General features: G+C 36.2%; 1 protein-coding gene and 1 long non-coding RNA gene across 3 annotated transcripts in view; one reads left to right on the forward strand and one right to left on the reverse strand.

The window, feature by feature from the left end:
• The window catches only part of LOC144990151 (uncharacterized), a 70,647-nt gene that overhangs the window by 36,505 nt on the left and 11,821 nt on the right, over positions 1-22,321 (reverse strand). The gene's annotated exons all lie outside the window — the stretch shown is intronic.
• On the forward strand, positions 656-21,143 carry LOC101173994 (adhesion G protein-coupled receptor F5). 2 transcript variants are annotated; one of them, XM_023953196.2, is made up of 23 exons: positions 656-746; positions 6,307-6,409; positions 6,636-6,687; positions 6,769-6,912; positions 7,009-7,179; positions 7,805-7,843; positions 8,406-8,561; positions 8,639-8,788; positions 9,118-9,147; positions 9,367-9,408; positions 11,465-11,877; positions 11,972-12,030; positions 12,797-12,918; positions 13,033-13,245; positions 14,107-14,295; positions 14,387-14,527; positions 14,616-14,794; positions 16,812-16,976; positions 17,088-18,458; positions 18,560-18,601; positions 18,805-18,855; positions 18,942-19,002; positions 19,288-21,143. In XM_023953196.2, the coding sequence occupies exons 2-23, from the start codon at positions 6,308-6,310 to the stop codon at positions 19,338-19,340; spliced, it is 3,945 nt and encodes a 1,314-aa protein (XP_023808964.1). In that variant the 5' UTR covers positions 656-746; position 6,307; the 3' UTR covers positions 19,341-21,143. The 2 variants fall into 2 exon arrangements, with proteins under 2 accessions (XP_023808964.1, XP_078799014.1); XM_078942888.1 differs by having other exon boundaries at positions 8,412-8,561.

Genomic DNA, 22,321 nt, shown 5'->3' on the forward strand with positions numbered 1-22,321 from the left:
CTTTACTTGTATCAAAACTATTATAGCAAAAAAATAGTGTGGCTAAACAATATTAGATAGGTGGTGATAATGTTCTATTGTATTCCAATGCTTCTTCAGTTTAGAAGTGATAATTAAAAATGGCATACGATGGTAATGAAAGTTTAATATTAATTAGAAAATGTCTTCCTCTTAATGTGAATTGTTCAGAACTTTTATTAACTTCACTACGGTACTTCTGCAGAAGATTTGGATTTAAACCTCAAATTAAAAAATGTTAATGCATGAACAAAGACATCAAGGTAGCTGGTGTAAGAGTAGAGAGGATGCAGAAGACAGGGTTAGATGGGGGCAGCTGATTGGCTGTCGTGACATCTGAAGGTAAAACCGAAAGGAAAAATTAAGATTAAATAAGATAGACTTACTTAGATTACTTACTTAGATAATATGAGTATCTCAGATACTCCTTGGAAAATAAGTCATGATAAATGTGTGTTTTCAGTGTCAAAAATAAACATCAACATTGAGTGACTGTGGATTTGCAGCAAATTAGCTTAGTGTGTCACTGAGTTACAAATGAAAAAGACATGTTTCTACAACATTTGGTGTCAAGGAATTGTTCCAATAAACCTGTTGGGCAAGTATGACTCGTTCAGTGCTCTACAGGAAGTAAAACAAGAAGCTTTTTAAAATGCATGTGTAAGTGAAAGCAGCACAGTGAAATGGTTGGATCGTCCTGACGAGGATCAGAGAGAGGTCACTGTGAGGTAAATCCTTTTCAACCCTTTTTCAAACCTTTATGGAAATCTTTATAAAAGTGCCTTTTAATTCTATGTTACTGCAAATCTGCAAGGAGGCTTGATTTCTTTCACCTTCCAGCCTTCTGCTTTATTTTAAACAATATTCCAGAAAGGACAAATACACTTTTTGGTATTGATGGATAGCTCAAATTAGTTAAAAATAAAAGGTTTAAATGAAAAGCATTATTTTGAATTGCATTAAGCCTTTAAAATAAGTACAGGCCCAATGTTTTTACTCACTATACCAAAAATGGTGTGAAAGAAAGAAAACATGTTTTTTGGATCAATATTGGACTCAGCCTTTTCCTGTGAAAAGTATAGAGAAGTCAAAAAAAAAAGTTAGGAAATTTCTTTTTGGGAAAAACATAATAAGGAGTTAAATTGTTAAATTTTGGTCTTGACTCTGTACAACGATGTTCTTTCTTAAATTTCTGATTTAGTACCACTTTATAATCTTTGTAGTTTAATGTGTTAAAGTCAAAAGTCACATCTAGCTTCAACAGCGCTGCTTATTTGAACTGTTGATGTGATGTAGTTTTTCCTCACAATAACATTAGAACAACACTATAATATTCACCTTTCAACATTTTTTTACAGCACATTGTGCCCTGCATCTAACATAGCTGTTGAGCTTGTCAGTCCATCTCGTTCATGTAAAGAATCCGTTCTGTTTGCCAAATGTACATAAATCTTCAATTCAAAACAGATCTTTGTTTCCTTCTAAAATATTGAACTTGTTTTTTTTTAGGGGTTTAAACATCAGGGGGGAAAAAGTGTGAAAATTTTTATGGCTTTCTAAGAAAATAATATGTGTTGTGAGGATTTTTAAAACCTGAAAACATCTACAATTTTTTGTAAAAAATAAAAATGATCGCTTGACAGATTTATTCTGTTGCAGCTTATTTTCAGTAACTCCCTCAATAAATGAGGGAGCACTTATTTGATTTTATCAAACCACAATGTGATAGAAATGATTGTTTTTCTTTTTTTGTTATCTTTAAATAGATAATTAAAAAATGTTAAAGTAGATCTCTGCCACCATTCTAAAACTTGCATAATTTTTGCCACACCTAAAACCATTCTAGTTAATGACACCACCCATCAAAACATCATTGAAAAATCTCTGTAACTACAACAATAGAAAAACAGTTTTCACTTATTTTTTTAGCAATCAAAGATTTTTTCGCAAGAGCAGCAAAACACTGTTGAAAAAGGCCCCATGAGGAAATGAAAACTTGTTTCCTGAAAATCTTTTTGAAGAAAATAAAATATAAAGGCAATTAATAAATGGTATGAAGATGTCTTTAATGTCATCTAACTGTAAGTCAAATTTAGAAAAGGTGAAATAAAAAGCACAGCTTTACAAGAGATTTCTTAATTTTGCCTCCATATTTTATGCAACAATGCCATCATGCTATGATGCTGTGCTGAAGAATTGTTCCGTGTGTCGCCCATGTGTCATTATGAACATGTTTAGAGTCAGACAATATTTTCACAGTCAGGACTTACAGACGTGGCGAATAAATACTACAAAATTAATTCATTGGACAAAAAAAACAAATTTTTCTAAAAATGATGATAGAATCCACTGTGTATAAGCAGCGTCTTTGTAACATTACAGGGCTGGTGTTGAACCCCACACACACCCCTCCCCCTACCTGTCCATCATGAGTGCGCTGCATCTTTACTGTCAATGACACGATGTCATTATATGTCATACATGTCCATAATCCAAAACTTTATATTGTTTTCAGGCAGTTTATGTTAGGATTTCGTATAAAATTTAATCACCTGGTGAGCAGTGGTAACCAAACACACAGTGCGAATTTGCAGTAATGAGAGCTACACTTCAGGGTAAATGCCTGAAATTGCAAATGTAAGTTGTTGGTATGGGGCCAGACATAAGTGCGTCAATTACTGTAAGAAAAAACTGGTCCTGTCAGTTGTCAGGAATGTATCAGTCGGGGCCACAGAGATGTTTTTTTTTTATGTCTTTTTTTAAGACTGCGGATGACTTTCCTTTTGTTAACAGAAATTCCTTAACATTAGTTCCTTTTACAACAAGTGACAGCATATCGAAAAAACAAATCTAAGTCAGATTATTTTCTCTAATTTTCTTTAGATAAAAGTAACATTTAATTACCTACATGACCTAGAACAGAGTCAAGATTTTTTTTTTTCAAGATTCAAGAAGTTTTTATTGCCATATTCAGTGAAGTTTCACAGAATTGGAATTTGCAACATAAAACAAAAGAACAACAGTAAGCAAAAATTTAAAATGACACAATGGTCAGAACAATAAATAAACAGGGGTGTCGAACTCATTTTCACCGAGGGACACATCAGCTGGCTGTCCTCAAAGGGCCAGACATAACTTATACATGGAACTAATTGTAATGAAAAATAAAAGCAACTACTCCTTAATGTTAAATAACTCATTATTTATTTACTATAACTTTTTAAAGTAACAATTACAGTTGCATAGAAAACACATGTTTGCTTGTTACTCTAGCATAAATCCTTTTAAATTTGATTCTGACAGGTTAGGTTATATTGACAGTGTTTAAGTCCTAATGTATAGTTGCCCAATCCAATATTTCAAGTCTGATTCCTCCTAGATATCAATAAATACACACCAATTTTTACTTTTTATACTAAGAAATGTAAAACTTACATACATAAAATGACATGGTGGGCCACATTTGGCCCATGGGCCTTGAGTTTGACACATGTGACCTAGTATATAAAATGTTGAATTGCTTTTTAGTTTTTGCCTTTTATTCAGTTGCAAAAAGGAAAATAGATCTAAAAAAAGAAGCAAACATTTTCTAAAGTCTTTTGAGTTAAATGGCACATGAAAAAGAAAAACGTCAATTTATTTAAAGCCCCTTTAACCCTTTTTACAGTTTTAGCTCAGTGTTGACATTTGTTTAACCACAGTAACTCTTCAACCATTTACACAATAAAAGTACTTCCAGCGGATTCTGAACCGCAGAAAAGCAGCAATACTTAACAGTAGTGAAGTTTTAATGTGAACAATATTAAAATTAACTGAATCTTCTTTTTTTTTTCATCTTCTTTACCGTTTATTCCCTTTCGGGGTCATGAAGCTGCCGGAGCCTATCCCGGCCACTTGGGCGTGGGCAAGGGATGCACTGGACTGGTCGCCAGTCTGTCGCAGGGTAGAATATCCTCAATCACACATCCATTCACTCTCACAGTCATACCTATGGATCAACCTATGAAGCATGTTTTTGGACGGTGGGAGGAAGCCGGAGATCCCGGAGAAAACCCACGCATACACGGGGAGAACATGCAACTCCACACAGAAAGGTCCCCCATTGATGTAGTTTTTCATGTCCCTCAGCCGGGACTTGAACCAGGGGCCTTCTTGCTGTGAGGCAAGAGCGCTAACCACTGCGCCACAGTGCAGCCCATTAGCTGAATCTGTCGTGGAGAAAGCACCTTTGCGTCATTATGCAACACTTTACATTTGGTGGAAACCCAGTATAAAAAAAGCCATTTTTCTTCACATCAGAATCAGCTGATTCACAGCAACAGTGAGGAGGCGTTTGTTATTCAGATGTTGCGGGACATCTCCGTTATAAAGGGTTCACTGCAATAAGACACTTTGGGCCTTAAAGTTAGGTAGAAAAGCACTATATGAGACTACATAATTAACTTTTTATAATTGATTAATTTAATACAACTATACTTAGTTTGTTGCACAGTATAAGAAAAATCTTAAGGGATTACCGGTAAATCTAGAATAAAGAACAAAGGGAAGAAAACACGATAAAAACAAATTTTATAGTTTTTTTTTAATTCTTTTATCTCCCTAAAGCTATATCAAATATTTGTGTGTGTGAGTGAATATTTGAGTGGATAAAGTCTTAAATCTCACATGCCGGAGAAGCAGGCATGTGGTAAAGCAGATTAGGTGTTGAAGATCAGATTATAATGCATAATTGTTATTATCAACCACATTTATCATAATTCAAGTTGTGGAATGGGGATAAGGACTGAAAGTAGTCAATCTCTTATAGCTCATTGCATTCTAATCTACATTTTTGCCATCTCTCGGTGGGTGCAGTGTCCTTGCACCAGTTGGAGAAGTTTAAATATCTTGGGGTCTTGTTCAACAGTGAGTGAAGATCAGAGCGTGAGATTGACAGGCGGATCGGAGCAGTGTTTGTAGTTATGCGGTCGCTGTACCCGTCCATTGTGGTGAAGAGAGAGCTGAGGCAAAAATCAAAGCTCTCAATTTACCAGTTGATCTTCGTTCCAATACTCACCTATGGTCATGAGCTCTGGGTCATGACTGAAAGAACGCAGTCTCAAATACAGGCGACTAAAATGAGCTTCCTCCGTAGGGTGGCTGGGCGTTCCCTTAGAGATAGGATGAGAAGCTCGGTCACCAATGGAGAACTCTGAGTAGAACTGCTTCTCCTCCACATCTAAAGGAGCCAGGTGAGGTGGCTCGGGCATCTAGCTTGGATGCCTCCCAGACGCCTCCCTGGGGAGGTGTTCCTGGCATGTCCCACTGGGCAGAGGCCCCGGGAAAGACCCAGGACACGCTGGAGAGACTACGTCTCGGCTGGCCTGGGAACGCCTCGGGGTTCCCCCAGAGGACCTGGAGGAAGTAGCCGGGCCAAGGGAAGTCTGAGCATCTATGCTTAGACTGCTGCCTCCAAGACCCGGTCCCGGATAAGAGGAGGAAGATGGATGGATGTATTTTTCCAACTTTTTAACTTTGTGTTGTAATTATCCTTGACCGCTTCTGTTTCAGTCGCTGACTTCTCAGTTTTAGTTGCATGATTGTCCATTGTCAGAGATGTTTGTCTTCACCTTTATCTTACAGTATATTTTAGGCTCTCGGGTTCATTTGTTTTTAAGGATCTTATTTAAAAGATTTTGAAGTTTTTCTTCTTAGGTCAATTTAGGTTTCTGCCCACAAAGCCATCTGTCCTGTATTTTGGTCCTCCTCTAACATTCCTACAAAAACAACGCCAACAAAAAATAAAAAGAACATCTGAGCACAGCTACAAAAACTCAAAGCCTATATTTCAAGGGATTTAGCAATTCTTTTATCTAAACAGATTTTTCTTATGGGATTTCTTCAAATCGTACAAAGATTTGTGATGAAAATTAGACATAAAGGCGTTTCTAAATGAAGTCTGAATCCAATTAGAAAGGTGTGGAAGTTCACCCACAACTCTGGTCAGACCAATTTGGAGGGGATTTCTAATCCAAAATCCATAGTAGAAGTACGCAAATGGAAAGTGGTGATGTGCATTTAAGGTTAAAAAAGCAAAAGATATTTATATAAAACTGTTAAAACCATTGGTAAATGTAAACGAGTGAGGAAGTTCAGGCACCCACTGATTTGTGACGCTCTTACAAACACTGGAACTAAATACCTACCCAGTTGGTGTTTTAGACAACACTTTCCCAACTAAACTAAATCGGCAGAACGTCTCTGGTCTGAATGCAAATACATTTATTTGATTTCTATTCTGTTTTGTAGGATGGAACCACCAAAAGCAGCATATGTTGTTGGGATTCTTGTCCTTTTCTGCTGCTTTTTACAACAACAGGAATACACAGAGCCTGTGAAGTCCTTATTTGAGGTGAGAATCTGATTGTCAGTCTTCACTGATAGATGATACCAACAAGCTAATAGTGTTCCAAAGGTTTGAGTCATAACAACTGAATTTAGAGCGACTTGGAGAGGCAAAACATTTCAAAGGAGGAAATTTCTGAGGCCAGTTGGTATGACTCAACCTCAAGACTACGCCATCTGGATGAATGAGAGCCGTCACCGACCTAATGTAGTGTGGTTGTTGTTTTTTTAAGAAACTGATGAGTAAGAATCCCTTCAGTGCCCATGGAAGAGAAAAAAGAGAAAGTAGGTCACTGGAACAATGAGTTTTCAAGCTTTATCAAAAAAATTTGAAGCATTGTCTGACATGTTCTGCTTTCACTACAGCCAACCAAACCAGCATTGACTATAACATTGAAGTATATTTAAGCCTGTCTGACCTGGAACATTTTAGAAGGATTCTCAGCAACATCAGCATTCCTGTTTCGATCAACGACACAGGGGTAGTCACCAACATTAATGTAACAACAGGTATCCTTGGTCGCACATACATGATATATTGTTTAGTTTAAAATTTAGTCAAAGTTTAACTGAAACTTAATTGTTGTGTTTCTTTTCCCCTCGTAGAGTGCTCTTCTAATTTGACTGAATATCAGTGCACATGTAACAACAACTATGCCTGGTCTTATAACCAATGCATCAGTTATGGAGCCTGTGATGCCATCATCGGGGATAAGTGTGGATGCATTAAAGCCCTTCCCACAGATCAGTTCTGCCAGCTTAATACAACTCAGACAGGTAATCTCAATCTACGCTTACCACAAAGGAGCGTTGAAATGGTCTTTGTGCAGAGGTAGAGCAGCTGACCTCTGATCGGAAGATTGCAAGTTCAGTTCCCAGAACCTACCCACCCATGTATCAAAGTAAGCTTGGGCTAGACCAGTGCTTCTCAAATAGTGGGGTGGTGGTGGCGGTTTTAGGCACAGGTAATACGGGCAATTGTCCGGTGCGCAAATTTAACGTGGGGGCGGTGGTGACAGCGGCTCAGGGGTTGGGGGGGCCTGGCAAAAAATTATTGAGAAGCACTGGGCTACTTTGACACTGAACCCCACATTGATCCTGTTGGTTATACGTTGGCACCAGTTTAAGGCAGCAGAGTCGCCATCAGTGACTTTATCAGTGATTTTATGTAAACACTTTATTTTGAGAGTTTGTCTTCTTTTTTGTTTTTTTTTGGTAGCAATTTGAGCTTTTATTACTTTGACCTAAAATGACATAATAAACTTATTACATTACATCAGTGGCCAGTTTACTTAATCAACATTTAGCTGTAAGATGTAACAAAAATCCTTATTAATCGAGTATCTCCTAAACTTATTTTTTATTTACTGAAGTAATTAAAATATCAATTTTGTCTTTACAGTGATGTCAACGACTCCTGGCCTGACAACAACACCTCCAGGTATTGTTTATACATTTAAAAAGCTTTTTTTAACCAGTTTAAAAATAGTTGATAGTTGTCTGCGAGTGGCTCTAAATTTTGCTTAAACATAAAGGTCCAAAGGACCAAAACCAACAACAATTTATAAAAGTATTTTACCTAACAACAATCAAAAGTTGAACAATCAATTTTGATTATTCTGCCATGCATTATCAATAAAACAGAGTAAACTGATCAACTTAAACTCAATCTCTCCAGTCTCCCTCCCTTACGTAGTAGTTGAAGACCCTCCTGAGTGAGGGCTCAACGAGGCGTTCCAAAAAGAATCTCAAAGTACAATTAGGCCTACTGAGTATGTTTAATCACCTACTTCTCAGATAATTTTTCTATTAAATATTCTTCTCATACAGTTTTTAGAGGCATAAAATTTAGGTTGTTTCAAATTTTTGTTTCATAATATTGAGTGAAGCCACAAAATATTAAAAGGAAATCAAGATCACAAAAAATGTGAGGGGAAAATAATGTTAAGGTAAATACGGGTTATTTGGTTGCTGAAAATATTGTTTTTTTGTAAATTCTCTAGTTCCAGTTTACATCGATGTGGACATAGACTTGCGCTTCTCAGCCCCCATCTTGTCCTCAAACATCATTGATGAAGTCAAAAGGAGGCTGGGAGTTGTTGCATTCCCATATTCGATTTCACCACTTTTAGAAATATTAAACTTTAACATCACAACAGGTAAGAACTGATGCTACATAAGCTAATTCAAGGTGAGAAATAAATCCAATGGTTTTGATGTCTTGACAACTTCACAGGATGCAATAACACACAGTGTCAGTGTGGGGATCAATTTGCTTGGTCATGTGACAAGTGCCAATTATACGGTGCATGCGACAACATCAGTGGAACAACCTGCAGCTGTATCAATGCAATACCTGAAGGAGAGTTCTGTGAACCAATCTCGAGTAAGCAAAACAATAGTTTTTGGTTGATACAAAATAAACAACTATCTTATTGACAGAAGTTGTAAAGTTTCTTTTGTTTTATTTTTATATTTTGGACCTTTTTACTGCCATATTTATTATATTTATAAAAATGTACGTATTGTTTTTTTGACTTCTTTTAAAACAATTTTTAGTGGGAATTTTTTTTAATTATTTTGAATTTTGTGCAGCAACCTTAATTTCTAGAATGCATGTTGTTTTAATGGATTGAATCTTTGAGGTAACTGCAAAAAGATGTTCTGGCTTTATTCTGGCCTTCTTTTTACTTGTTTAATATTATTACTTCACAGATGTCCCTTCATGCTCAACACCACCTCCAGGTAGGAGAAATTATATTCCAGTATGGTCATGTGCATTTTACGCAACCATTTTAAAATTATTGTTTAGTAAGAATTCTACATGTTATTGATCAGAACGATGCTAAACAACCTGCTGGCCATTTATACTTGTAAAGTTAATCAATGTGTTACATCCCAAATCTCATTTTCATGCCTCTACTTTATAACTTCTACTTTTTTTATTTTATATAAAATCAACAGTGACAACTGCAGAGCTGCCTTCAACAACGCTTTCAACTTTAGGTACTGTACAGAATTCCTCTCTTATTCCTGGGTGGAGACTGTCCATCACCAAACATGGGAATATTGCTCAACATAAAGATTCTGTATTAATATTCAGAGCCATTGACTGTATCAGAGCAATTTACTGTACGGTAGCGTACTTTATAACGCAGCACTGAAAACCAGGAGCCCGTGCTTTCTCCTTCATCAGTTAAGTGCGAGGTGACGAGATGTTCTTCAGGGTATCAGGATTTTTTCCAGCCGCTTCAAAGTCAGCTGATGGTCCTCAGGGAGTTGTGTGTATGCACAGACACAAAAAGTTACAGGGAACATTTCAGCCACTGGATTTACCGCCGCGCTACCTCCAAATGTGCAAGGGCAGTGGCTGACCGATGTCAACAAATTGTCCGGTCGTGGTTGAATATTAGCTTCATCTTGAAACCTCAGCGGTCGCCAGGCAGCATGTGAAAATGCGACTCCCACTGTCCGATTACAAGTGCCACCGCGTGGCGACAATGGGGCCATCTGCCGAATTTGTGAAAAACTGGCATTTAGGTCGTGACATGGTGGCATTTAGTCATATATCACCGTAGTTCAAGGGACAGAAATTAGATTACAAAAGAAAAAAGTTATTTTAAACTTTAAATAAAACTCCATTCAAAAAACAGCTTTGAAAATCTCAAAAAAGCAGCTTTTTCCTATAAGCAGCTGCTTCATCCTATTACAACAAGCCTAAAAAAAATAAACAATAATCCATAAAGCTGTCACAAATGTCTACAGCGCTCCATTTTCACTAACTGTGGTATATTTGGAAGGGCAGGTTGTGACAACAGCGCTTAACCATTGTGTTCATTTCTTTGCAAAAAAATAGCTTTTCTTCTCAAAGTGCGAAGCAGATTTAATGCAGTTAATCCTCAAGATATACACTTAAAGAAGCACAATGGTAACCACAAAGAAAACAGTAATGAACAAACACTAATCAAAAGCTCAACTGTATCTGTTGTTTCAGAGCAGAAGTTTAAAAACACCCAAATTCAGGCTTTAGCCAAGTTTTATTCTAAAAGGTGATAGAAGTCAATATGGACCCTTCATCAATTCTTTTTATAACTTTCATCATTTTAAAACCTATAATTATAGTATTTCTAACTATAGGAAAATGAAACCCAAGCTACCTCCCCATCTACTGTACAACTTTAACAATTTTTGAGTAGCAAACTTAAATGAGCCATTACGTTTTTCATTAAAAAGCTTTTCTGCTAATTCATTTAATATTGTTTAAGCTTTACTTAAGATATATAAAATCTATTTGTAACATTTTACATCTATATTAATGCATATATTCAAAAAGGTGTAAATAAGTTATTTATTAGTTTGTCTGATTCCCCCCACCACCATTTTCTTGATAAAGGATAGCAACCTCTGAGTGTTGATTCTCCACAGCCTGGCAAATTTTTGTTACAAATTTACACGTTTTTTACACAAACACACACATAATATCAGCTCCAACACAGCTATTGACTTGAGAGTACCTTCCATATGGTCAAAAGGCAAAACACCTTCATGACCAGGACATTACACATTTTATATAAAGATCTAGCAGATCTTATAGCAGATCCCAATCAGGTTTCAAAAAGGATGACCACTTGACCGTCATTATAGTAATTGTTTGGGGAACAACTGATCACATGGGTAAAAACAATGCTAGATTTCTTTTTGTTAAAAACCTAAATTGTGTCATCTTCATCCTTTGAAAATCTGCTGAAGTTTATAACAAATAAATGAACACATTTTATGATGTTTGTGGGAGCCGCTTGAGCTCGTGCTGGTTTGCGGAACCTTCCGTCCGTGAAACCAGGGTTCGAATCCGGGCTGCTCCCTATTCCCTTCTCTGCCGGTCCCAAACCCAGATAAATTGAGAGGGTTGCGTCAGGAAGGGCATCGGCCGTAAACCATTGCCAAGTTAACCATGCGACTCATCGCGAGGTTGTTTTGCTGTGGCGACCCCTGATGGGAAAAGCCGAAAGAGAAAGGAGGAGATTTTATGATGTTTGTGTTTACTTTTGTGCCATACTTCCAGGGACACCCATCACCGTTACGACGGCACCACCTACCACAGCTACAACAGAGCCATCCACAACAGAGCCATCCACAACAGTTACGACGGCACCACCTACCACAGCTACGGCAAAACCATCCACCACAGTTTCGACGTCACCATCCACCACAGTTGCGGCAACACCATCTACCTCAGTTACGGCAACACCATCCGCCACAGTTACGTCAACACCATCCGCCACAGTCAAGGCAACACCATCCACCACAGTTACAACGGCACCATCCACCACAGTTACAACGGCACCATCCACCACAGTTACAACGGCACCATCCACCACAGTTACAAGGACGACCTTAAAGTTTACCATGGATTTGGAATACAAAGAAGAATACAATGCACAATCCAACACAGTTTACCAAACAATTTTTGATACCGTAAGTCTAAATATGGTATTTTTACATATTTTTTTCAATCATACTTGATGAGCTTTGGTGTTTTATCAAAATTGTTGATATTATCTAATTACAGATTGGAACTTCTTGTAGGACGATCGTCAACACTTGCAGTGTAGACAGTCTAACTTTTTCGTAAGTAGGAAGTCTCTCTTGTTATTTCTTTTTTTAAGTAAACAGCAGTAACAGAAAGGGTTTTTGTATTGTATTGTATAGTGTATCATATGCATCCAAATATGTATGCATATTATATCTAACAAAAGCAAGCACAGCTGCTGTAACTTGACCCAATAAATCATGACTTAACATGTGTTGCTAACTTTTGAAATTTAGACTCGTGTCCTTTGTCTTAACTTCTGTGGTGCAACAGTTCGCCATTTAATTTTTGCGTTTTATAAAGAAATTCAGCTGTCCAAAATAAAAATGTATCCACTGATAATGTATTGTTCACAAAATGGAACATTCTTATATTTTTTTGCATTCGAAAGCTAGACCTTTCTAGACTAGATTTTTCTGAAAAATAATACCAATTATCAAGCAGACAGATTTATTTTACTTATTCAATGGGCAGTTGACGCTACTTATGCCTCTCCAATATCCTAGAATTTGCAGTGTTTCCAGATGAAGCCGGTTTGTAGTACACTTGTAGTTTGGTTAGGTCAAGTGTAACATTTATAGTACAGCAAAATTGTTTAAGACTTAATTTACTACTTATAAATATACATTATGCCACATGTTTTCAAAACTAAGTACAAATCAATGAGTTTAAAACTAGAAATTTACTCTTTGCAACTATTGCAACATGCATGAAATTTATCAATACTTTACTGAATGATTCCATGTAGGCAGCATATTATATTATTTTGGCAGAATTTTTACCAGAGCGTATTTTCTATTGCAGATCTGGAAGTACGGTTGCTACCTTCACTATAAGTGCTGCATCTATAAACAGTAGTCAGATTCAACAAATTAATGATGGCATCATTAATGGAGTTTTAACAAAGTATCCTATCATTATTGACGGTAAGTGATTCCCTCTATATTTTCACATTGCTCAAGTTATAATTCTATGTCAAAATAATTCCAAAATCGTTTGGAAAATTTATATGTTAATAAATGTACCTTTTGTCTAAATAGGCGACTCTTTACAATTCTCAACTAATAAAACCATTGTCGGAACCCCTGTGGACATTACATGTCAACGTCCAGATCAAAGTCTTAATTTTGGTCAAATTGAGGCTGTGACCTGGACAATTGATGGTGCAGCCCTCAATGCTGAAACAACTCCAGGTACCCTAAATAACGGTACCTCCAAATTAACTGGCTTCAGGTTCTCTCAGACTGGACAAGGTAAGGATTTGGCTAAAAACTAGCAGGTACATGTGTCACTCTAAATTCATAGTATAATTAGGATGCAGAAATGTTGATCAGTGTCATGTAAACTCATATAAAGAAATTATTTTTTAAATTTCCAAACATATACAGTACAGACCAAAAGTTTGGACACACCGTCCCATTCATTTAAATGATAAGGTGTGTCCAAACTTTTGGTCTGTAGTGTATGTATATAGATATATGGATTTTTTTTTTTGCTTTAAGCATTGGACAGAAAAATTCCACAAAAGCAGATTTTTAGAAACACATTCCTGCTATAATTTAGGTAAATAACATGTTATGTTGGATATGCATATTTATTTTATAATAACTTGGATAAAAGTAAAGAAATATCTGTATTTAAAAATATTTACCATGTTTTTCTGGCATGATTAGTAATTTAAATTTTAATGGCATTTTTTTAAGTCAATGTCAAACTTATAGTTTGAATCATTGTGTAGAGAAACTAATGCAAAAACAATGGACTTGGCAAACCATTAGGTTAACACAACCATGTTGCTGGCATTTGCTTATGTACTTTGCCAAACACTTTTCAAGGCAAATCAACCAAAGTGGCAAATTGTAAGAAATAGGCTTTACTGAACCCTTAACAAACCCAAATGTGACTTGTTTTTATGAAAAACTATCTAAGAAGATTAACATTTTGTTGAATGTTGCGGCAAGTCCCTTACAATTAAAAGGGAAAACTGATCACTAATAAACCAAGAAATCCTAATGTTCTGCCAGATGTTTTCGTAACAGATAGTAAAACAAAGAAAGGCTTCAAATTCTCATTAGACAATGGAAGATTTTAATGATGACTATCCTTTATTTCAGTACCTTGTGTGTGTCTGCTGCGAGTGGGAAATAAGATTTTGCGACGAAAAGGAACAATTGATATCATGCCAAAACCGGAGATTAAAGTAACTACATTAAGAGATGTTGTGCTTTGTGGGACACAGGCAGTAACGTTGACATGCTCTGTCCAATCCCCCTACAAAGTCAAGTTTGAGAACAGTGAAACAGGTAAACAAACATTGAAAATTGTTAATGTAAAACTTTTAATGGATAAAAGTCATCACAGCATTACTAAAATTTTATATTTTCTTTTTATCAGCTGGTCAAACAGTCCAGTACACATATCCAGTTACTAGCTGTGTAGATGGAACTACTCAAAGTTTTAAGTGTCAGTGGGTACCCGAATCATATGGCAAAGACCTCCAATATAGCCAAGCTGCTACCCTGAGGTTTGCAAATCGTGAGTATTGATGGAAATTATATGGATCTTTATTTTGTGTGAACTTCACCTTGCAAACCTTCTTACAAACTTTTGTCAATCTTTCTAGAGATTTTGTGCAGCAATACAACATTTGGTGATGGACCACTTGGTTACATTGGAAGAGCAGATTGTGACAAAGACAAAACGGGAGAGATAACAGCTGAATGTATGGCAAATGCTAAATATGAGAATGTTCAAGACAGATGTGTCCTGAAAGAAATTCAAAACCTGCTTGATCTGTCTGTGGTAAGTCTTATTTTACCGCTGAACAACAAAAAACTTCAGTTGCATAAGTTAACACTTTAACACTGAAGATGTCTTTGGCGACATCTACACACTCTTTGATCTACCGTCACTCTTTGAGCATTTACACTATCAGTGCAAATCGGCAGATTCTGACACAGAGAAAAGTGACTTGATTTCATCTTTACATCAATATCCTCCTCAACAGAATCAGCGGATTTATGTTAAACATTTAAGCACCTCACTACTATAAAGTGTTGCATATCATTGCAAAGCCTCTTTTGATTTGCTTCAGAATCCAATGGAATTAAGCTAATTGCATGAATGGTTGAAGAGTTATGGTAGTCAAAAGAATATCAATCCTGAAGCTAAGGCTAAAGATCCAGTGTTGATATATAATTAAAGTGCTGTTAAATGTTCATTTTAATCAATGTAAAACTTTAAAACTTCATAAATACATTGAAAGTAAAAAATGAAAACATTTAAACAATACCTAGCAACAAGATTACAAAAAACATTTTGCGACTAAGGCACACATAAATGATAAACATTCAACTTGCTTTAAAAATGCTCAAATTACCTTCATAATGTTTAACAACACTTTCATAAAGGAAAAAGACTGCATTAGTAAAACAACACAGAAAAGCCGAGCTAATTTGGCCCCATATTGTACATTACAAAAAAATGAACGAAATCCATCCTAACTCTAATTTTATTGACAGCAATATATACACATACAGGCATGCACGCACGTATGCACACTCATATAAAGAAGTAAAATCAGTTGTTTTATGTGAGATCTTCTACTACATTTCAAAGGTTACTGGTACTTGGATTTTTTTTTTACTAGAAAAGTTAGAACTTCTAATAGATAGATAAAAGGACACATCTTTTACACCTTTTAGCTATTGTTAGTAAAACTCCAAGTGTCAATTATTCAATTTAAGAAATGCAAAAAAAAAAAATTTGCTTTGCTAAAACTTGTGAAAAGACTATGGTCACATATTCTAAAATGCTACCACACAGCGACCCAAATGCGAGTCTTTCAGCAAATTCAGCTGAAATCACCACTGAGATTTAAGGAAAAGGTAAAACTTTAACCGGACAAATTTTGACATTGGTCAGTGGCCGCCATTTGGAGGTCACATGGGGGCAAGAAGGCAGCAACTCAGTGATTGACTGATCGGAGGGTCTCCAAAGTAACCAAAATTATCTGATGATTAGACGATTTCAGACTGCCACCATCCAACCACCCCCTTGCCACCATCCGATTGTTAGAAATCGTACAGTTTAAGTACGGGCACTCGTCAAGGGTGTTAACATGGGCCAGAGGCCTAGTGACGATTAATCTTGCGATCGATGCTGCGCAAAACTCATCATGGCGTTGATAGCCACACAGCAACTAAGAGACCTGGGTATTGACAAATTGTGCTTTCTTAAGAGGCATGTTGTCTAAAAAATTGTAAATTTTTAAATGAACAGGATCATAATGTGTGCTCAAAATCGAAGTTGCAGATGAGCAGAATGCCCCGCTTTTTATATACCCCTTGGCTACCAGGTGGCTGGCAGCCGCTGGCACTGGATATGAAAAGGCCACTGTCCAGAGACATTTACACATTAGGAAATAAGAGCTGCTGCCGGCCGGTGACACAGCCACCCAGCTGTGGCCCAATTTGGTAATGACGTCATCCCTACCTTACTGACGGCGGCCTGACTACTGCCGTCTTCATTCATGAGCACTCCATGCTGATACCTCCCCACGTTACAGTGGCAGTTGTATTTCTGACCGTAGCACAATTATTAACCAACCTGTTTTGGCACAAGGATTGCATGGCTATGTGCTGAAATCTGCCTATGTTACAAATTTCTGTATTTTCAGTATTATCTGTTTAATAATTCTGTATAATAGATGTCTGCGTTTTTTTGTGTATTAATTGCAATTCTTGTGTTTTTAAGTGTTTTCCAGTAATTTTGCTTCATGCTTCAAATCTCGTTTTTTTCCTTCTACTTTTTCTGTTAGAATCTGACTCCTGTTGACCTGCCACCATTCTTGAAAAAACTGAGTGATGTAACTAAAAACACCTCAGCGGAAATTAATCAATCTCCTGCCACTATTGGAGCTGTTGTAAAGATTTTAGACAATGTAGCAAATGTGAACACAAAAGTAGACCAACTTTCAATGACGGTAAATGGATTTTCTTAAGACCTCTTCTAGATTAGATGCCTTTCAGTGCTTTCTTTTTTGCCCTGTTATTTATTCTTAAAAAACGTTTTTGATTTTTTTTTTTATGTCTAGTTTGTCCTGGAAACAGCTGGAATTCTAACCAGGGATGACTCAAAGAACTCGTGGAATTTTCTGAACAACAATGACACAAAGACAGTTACAAACACTACTAGCTTAGCAACCAGTAACAGCCGAAGCTCTTTATTCCTGGATTCTCTGGAGAGATTATCTGGAAGTCTTTCAAATAACAGCTTTGTCATAAATGTTCCTTCAGTTCTTTTGAACAAAACTACATTTACAAATAATTTTAATTTTGACTTCAATTCATCTGTGGCAGTGGACATACCACAGTCAGTAGGAGGCAACAAATCTTTAACAGTAATTGTGTTTTCTTCAATGGACAATGTGCTTCCTCCAAGAGACCAAGCCAATTCATCGGTTAATCTCATCAACGGACAAGTTACACTTATACGGTCCAGCGGCAAAATCAATAATATCTCCTTAACATTCGACGTACTGAATGACACCTTGTCCAGCCCAAAATGTGTTTATTGGAACTTCAGCCTTTTCAATGGTCTTGGAGGATGGGACACTGAAGGATGTTTCTTGGTGTATAACGAAAATGGCACCGTCAGCTGCAGCTGCAACCATCTTACCTCGTTTTCTATCCTCATGTCACCCTTTGCACCAGATATTCCAGAATTAGCCTACATAACCTATGTTGGTATTGCCTTATCAATGATTTCATTAGTCATCTGTCTCATCATTGAAGCCATCATATGGCATAGAGTAAGAAAAAACAGCACATCTTGGTTGCGGCATGTCTCCATTTTAAACATCGCCTTGTCTCTACTGATTGCAGACATTTGGTTTATTATTGCGGCAAACATTTCAGATCCTGGGAGACAAAATGCACCAGCATGCACTGCAGCTACTTTCTTCATCCATTTTTTCTACCTTGCCATGTTCTTCTGGATGTTGTCTTCAGCTTTGCTGTTGGTCTACCGCACATTGAGCGTCTTTGGTGGTCTCTCTGACCTGGCATTGTTAGGTATTGGATTCGCTCTGGGATACGGCGCACCTCTCATTATTGCATCAATAACAATTGCTATCACTGCTGGACCAAAACAATATATCCAGAAAGAAGTCTGCTGGCTTAACTGGTTTGAATCCAAAGCTCTACTGGCATTTGTGATCCCTGCACTGTCAATAGTGTGTATAAACCTGATAATCCTAGCTGTAATACTTTACAAAATATTGAGGAGAAGGGTAGGATCAAACAGCACGCAAGAGGGAGAGAAACATGTGCTAATGGTCATTGCCAAGAGTTTAGCTGTGCTCACTCCAATCTTTGGATTAACTTGGGGTTTGGGAATTGGAACCATGGTTGACCCAAGAAATAAAGGAGTCCATATAGCATTTGCCTTCTTCAACTCTTTGCAGGTATTGATTCAAAAAAATTTGAATTCTGATTTTCATGGTAAATAATTTCGTTCAGTCAAAGTGTTGGTTCTTATCATTTTCTGCATTGTATTTCTCTGAAGGGGTTTTTCATCTTGGTGTTTGGAGTACTACTAGACAAAAAGGTATGTAAATTGGTGTGTGTGTGTCTGTGTGTACATGAACATATATATATATATATATATATATATATATATATATATATATATATATATATATATATATATATATATATATATATATATATATATATATATATATATATATGTTGCTTTCTTCAGCAAATTTTGTTATAAAGCAATGTACTAATCTAAAAAAAAATCAACAGGTTTTGCAAGACTTAAGAGCAACCTCACAAAGCATATTCAGTGGAACAAAGGTAAGAACTCCAACTGATCTTTTGTTTTTGTAAGTAAAACCAACGTACTTGTCCAACTTATTTATTTATTTATTTTTTTGTCTCAGAGCACCAGTGGAGGAAACTCTTCCAGTATTTTTGGATTTCTAAAGAGAAATGGAAGAGGGGGTGAGTTACTCATAAAAAAATCTAATATTAAAAATCAAAGTTTCCAGACAATGCAATGTACTTTAATCTGTTATGGGCTCTGGCAAGTGACTTGTGAGCACAGACAGAAATCTGAAAGTGAACACATATAAGAAATCACCAAAAATTTAAAGTTGTCACTGGGGTTTACAATTATTTGTTAACCCTTTACAAAATTAGCATTTAGGAATCCAAAAAAATCATAGTCTCCTGTGCTCTGTCTGTCTGTTTTGTATTGTTTTCTGACAAAGTTTTCTCTTGTTACAGGTGGTATTTCCAACAGTGGATCCAGTACTGGTCATTCATTCGGCAACACATGAGGAAGTATGGCGGACCCTGGGATTTATATTCCTGTCCAATTAGGATATCTGCACTCTATCGACTGCATTGTAATATTTTGTAAGATGACTCCCTTTCTTTTTCAAAACGTAAAAGATCCATGCTGATTAGAAAATATATTTAGTTTGATATGTTACTACATTTTTTACAGATAATTTTAAATAAAATGTTAACCTTTACAGCACTTTGTAATTTAAAACATAGAAAGATGTAGGCTTCTTTGTGTAATAGAAATAACGCAGTGAAAAGAAATCGGGTCAAGTTCTTTTTCATACACATTACTTCAAAAAACAAATTCGAATACAACACCTTATAAAACTAGCCCTATAAAAAAGTGTATCAGGAAAAGAAAAGGTCACTTGAATATAATATTGAATATAATAATGCTTCATTTTAGTATTAGGACATTCGTGTACTATTTGGTGTGCAGCATGGCTGTTATACGTCACTGTTTTCAGAAATCTTTTAGCTTCTTGTAATAATTATTTGCCTCGAGATAGCTGGAACTTGCTTTGCTGATTGACAGTCTTGTTGAACTAAAGAGCACCTTAACAAAAGAGTTTTGTTTTCTTAGCTATTAAAGTAGTACAACCGGTGCAAGCTTTCTTTTTCACTGCGTCAAGTCACACCAGACCAATACTGCTTTGGCAAATCATGAAGACGCTGCATGTGATTACCATAAGAGGGCAATTTTTCACTTCCCAGAGGCTGATGACCAAAGCAGTAGACTTTTGGTTTAACCAAGTCAGTTCTCATCCTTTCTTGTGTTTAACAGCATTATATAACAGTAGTAAAAAAAACTCAATAACAAAATGTTTTAAAGATTTTTACTCCTCCAAAGCTAATTCTATCATGAAAAGTCCTAACTGAGGGCGAGTTTCTATCTGAACTTTCTAGTTAACATGAGACAAATCAAATGACACATTCAGTTAGTTGCTTTATCTCTTCACATACAGCATGCAGTGTATCCTCAACTTAAAATGGTTTAGTGAATACCTAAGACAAAACCAACTGAAAAAAATAAACCTGAATAGGTTTGATTGGTGTTTTATTGGAACATCTGTGCCATTATGGATGGCTTTAGAATGCAGAAACTAAAAAAAGGATAAGCCACAAGCCTCTGCACTTGTGATTTTCAACTAAAACCAAACATGATTATTCAGCTAAAATGAGGAAGAAGATGAACGGGAGTCTCAATTCTTGTTGTCATACCTGTAAAAGTAAATAATCATATATACTACAAATTAAGAACCAAAAGTTGATTTAAAATGTTTTAGTCTCCAATTGCTTGATTTTTTTTTTCTTTTTATGTGCAGCCATAGTTTGAACTGAAGTTTTGAGGTCACATATTTACATATTTACATATTTATTTTAAAGAGTTCATAAGTTGATAGCCATAAAGTTTTACTTGCTTTGGCCCAAACACATAGTTTGTTTTGCACTTTTATTGTTCAGTCAAACTTGGATTAAAATGAAGGAACTCTGAATCATGATGATGGTGTGTAACACACAAAATAAAAAACATTGATTTAATCAATCATAAATAGTCTACACTTTTTCTTAGGCTTTTGGCACTTTTCATTGTTAAGCCCTGAGGTCAAAGACTTTACATGCTTTTTGTGTATAAATATATAATAAAATGTCTATTATGAAACTTTAATGCTCTGTTGAAGTGTAATTTTTTGTTTTTTTGTGTTTGAAGAAAGTGTGTTTTGTTACACATTCCATCACAATTTTGTTTAAGAAAATGTCTCACATGAATAAATCTACTCATTTTTGGTCAATGGAAGTGGCTTTCTTACATATACACATCGTTTTACATAGGTTTGCTTATAACATTATTTGACTTCACATACATTTTAATCCCTTCCAACAGTGAGATGTGCTCCTGAAGAGGTAGCGTCTGGTTTAGTAAAACTGGTTTGGTTTCATTCTTTCAACCAGACAACTTGATGTGAGATAAGATTTCTTTGTGTAGTAGCCTTTGTGCTTACGTGCAAACACTAGATACTACAATTCTATAAAAACATTGCTCCTTTTATCACCTGTTCCATATCTAAAATAAACATCAGTAGCCCCTTTGTTTTGTTAAATGCAAATATGTCCTATATTTAAAAAGTAAAATCTTATCTTTGTCTTCTGCCCCTACATTCTGGACAACAAAGACTACAATCGAAACCAAGTAAAACTCTTTAAATGCTTTGAAAAAAAACATGTTGGACCTGTTCATCTCCCTGACTGAAACAAATAATTGCATCAAGTTAGATTCACTTTCCTTTTTGGAACAAGAGTGAATACTCATAAAATAATCATGATCAAAAGGGGTGAGTTTTGAAAAAAGAAAAAAAGCAATAAATCAAACAGCAAAGCCTTTACAGAACAAAGGCACTACAGAAGACAACCCTTCCTCATCCTCAGTACGAGACTTTGAATGCCCCCTGGGGGGCAGAAAACTACTTTTGTTTCATGCCCAACAGTCTATGAAGGTTATAACTTCCTAGATTTTTTTTACTCATCACGTGAACTTTTCATCACATGAACATAAGACAACTCTGTTTCTATAGGAACCTGTCTGACAAAACATAAATACATAAAAACAACCCAAAGAAATTGTGGATAATCACTTTTAAAACAACTAAAATCTTTAGGAAAGGGCAGGAGAAAATACCAAACTATATTGATACATCTGCATGCACAACATTTCATTAACGGAAGGATCACAGAAGATCGCAGGTTTGGTTCCCACCCTGCCCGTCCATGAGCAGAAGTACCCTTAGGCAAGACACTGAGCCACCCTTAGCAAAAGTAGTACACCCAATTTTATCTTTTGTTCCAGACACTGGTGCTAGTGTCAGGCAGCAGAACCGCCATCAGTGTGAGAATTTGTATACGCATGGGTGAATGGGAATGAGACTGTAAAGCAATTTAAGCCTTAAACCAAGGTGGAAAAGCACAATAAAAT

This window comes from Oryzias latipes, chromosome 24 (genome assembly GCF_053564925.1).
Source record: "Oryzias latipes strain Hd-rR chromosome 24, Olatipes_Hd-rR_3.1".
NCBI lineage: Eukaryota > Metazoa > Chordata > Actinopteri > Beloniformes > Adrianichthyidae > Oryzias > Oryzias latipes.

Bases quoted from the DNA above. Each gene is read 5' to 3' on its own strand.
- LOC101173994 (XM_023953196.2), top strand. From the start codon at position 6,308: ATGGAACCACCAAAAGCAGCATATGTTGTTGGGATTCTTGTCCTTTTC. The intron at 11,878-11,971 runs GTAAGTCTAAAT...ATCTAATTACAG, and splicing joins ACCAAACAATTTTTGATACC to ATTGGAACTTCTTGTAGGAC. The intron at 14,296-14,386 runs GTAAACAAACAT...TCTTTTTATCAG, and splicing joins GTTTGAGAACAGTGAAACAG to CTGGTCAAACAGTCCAGTAC.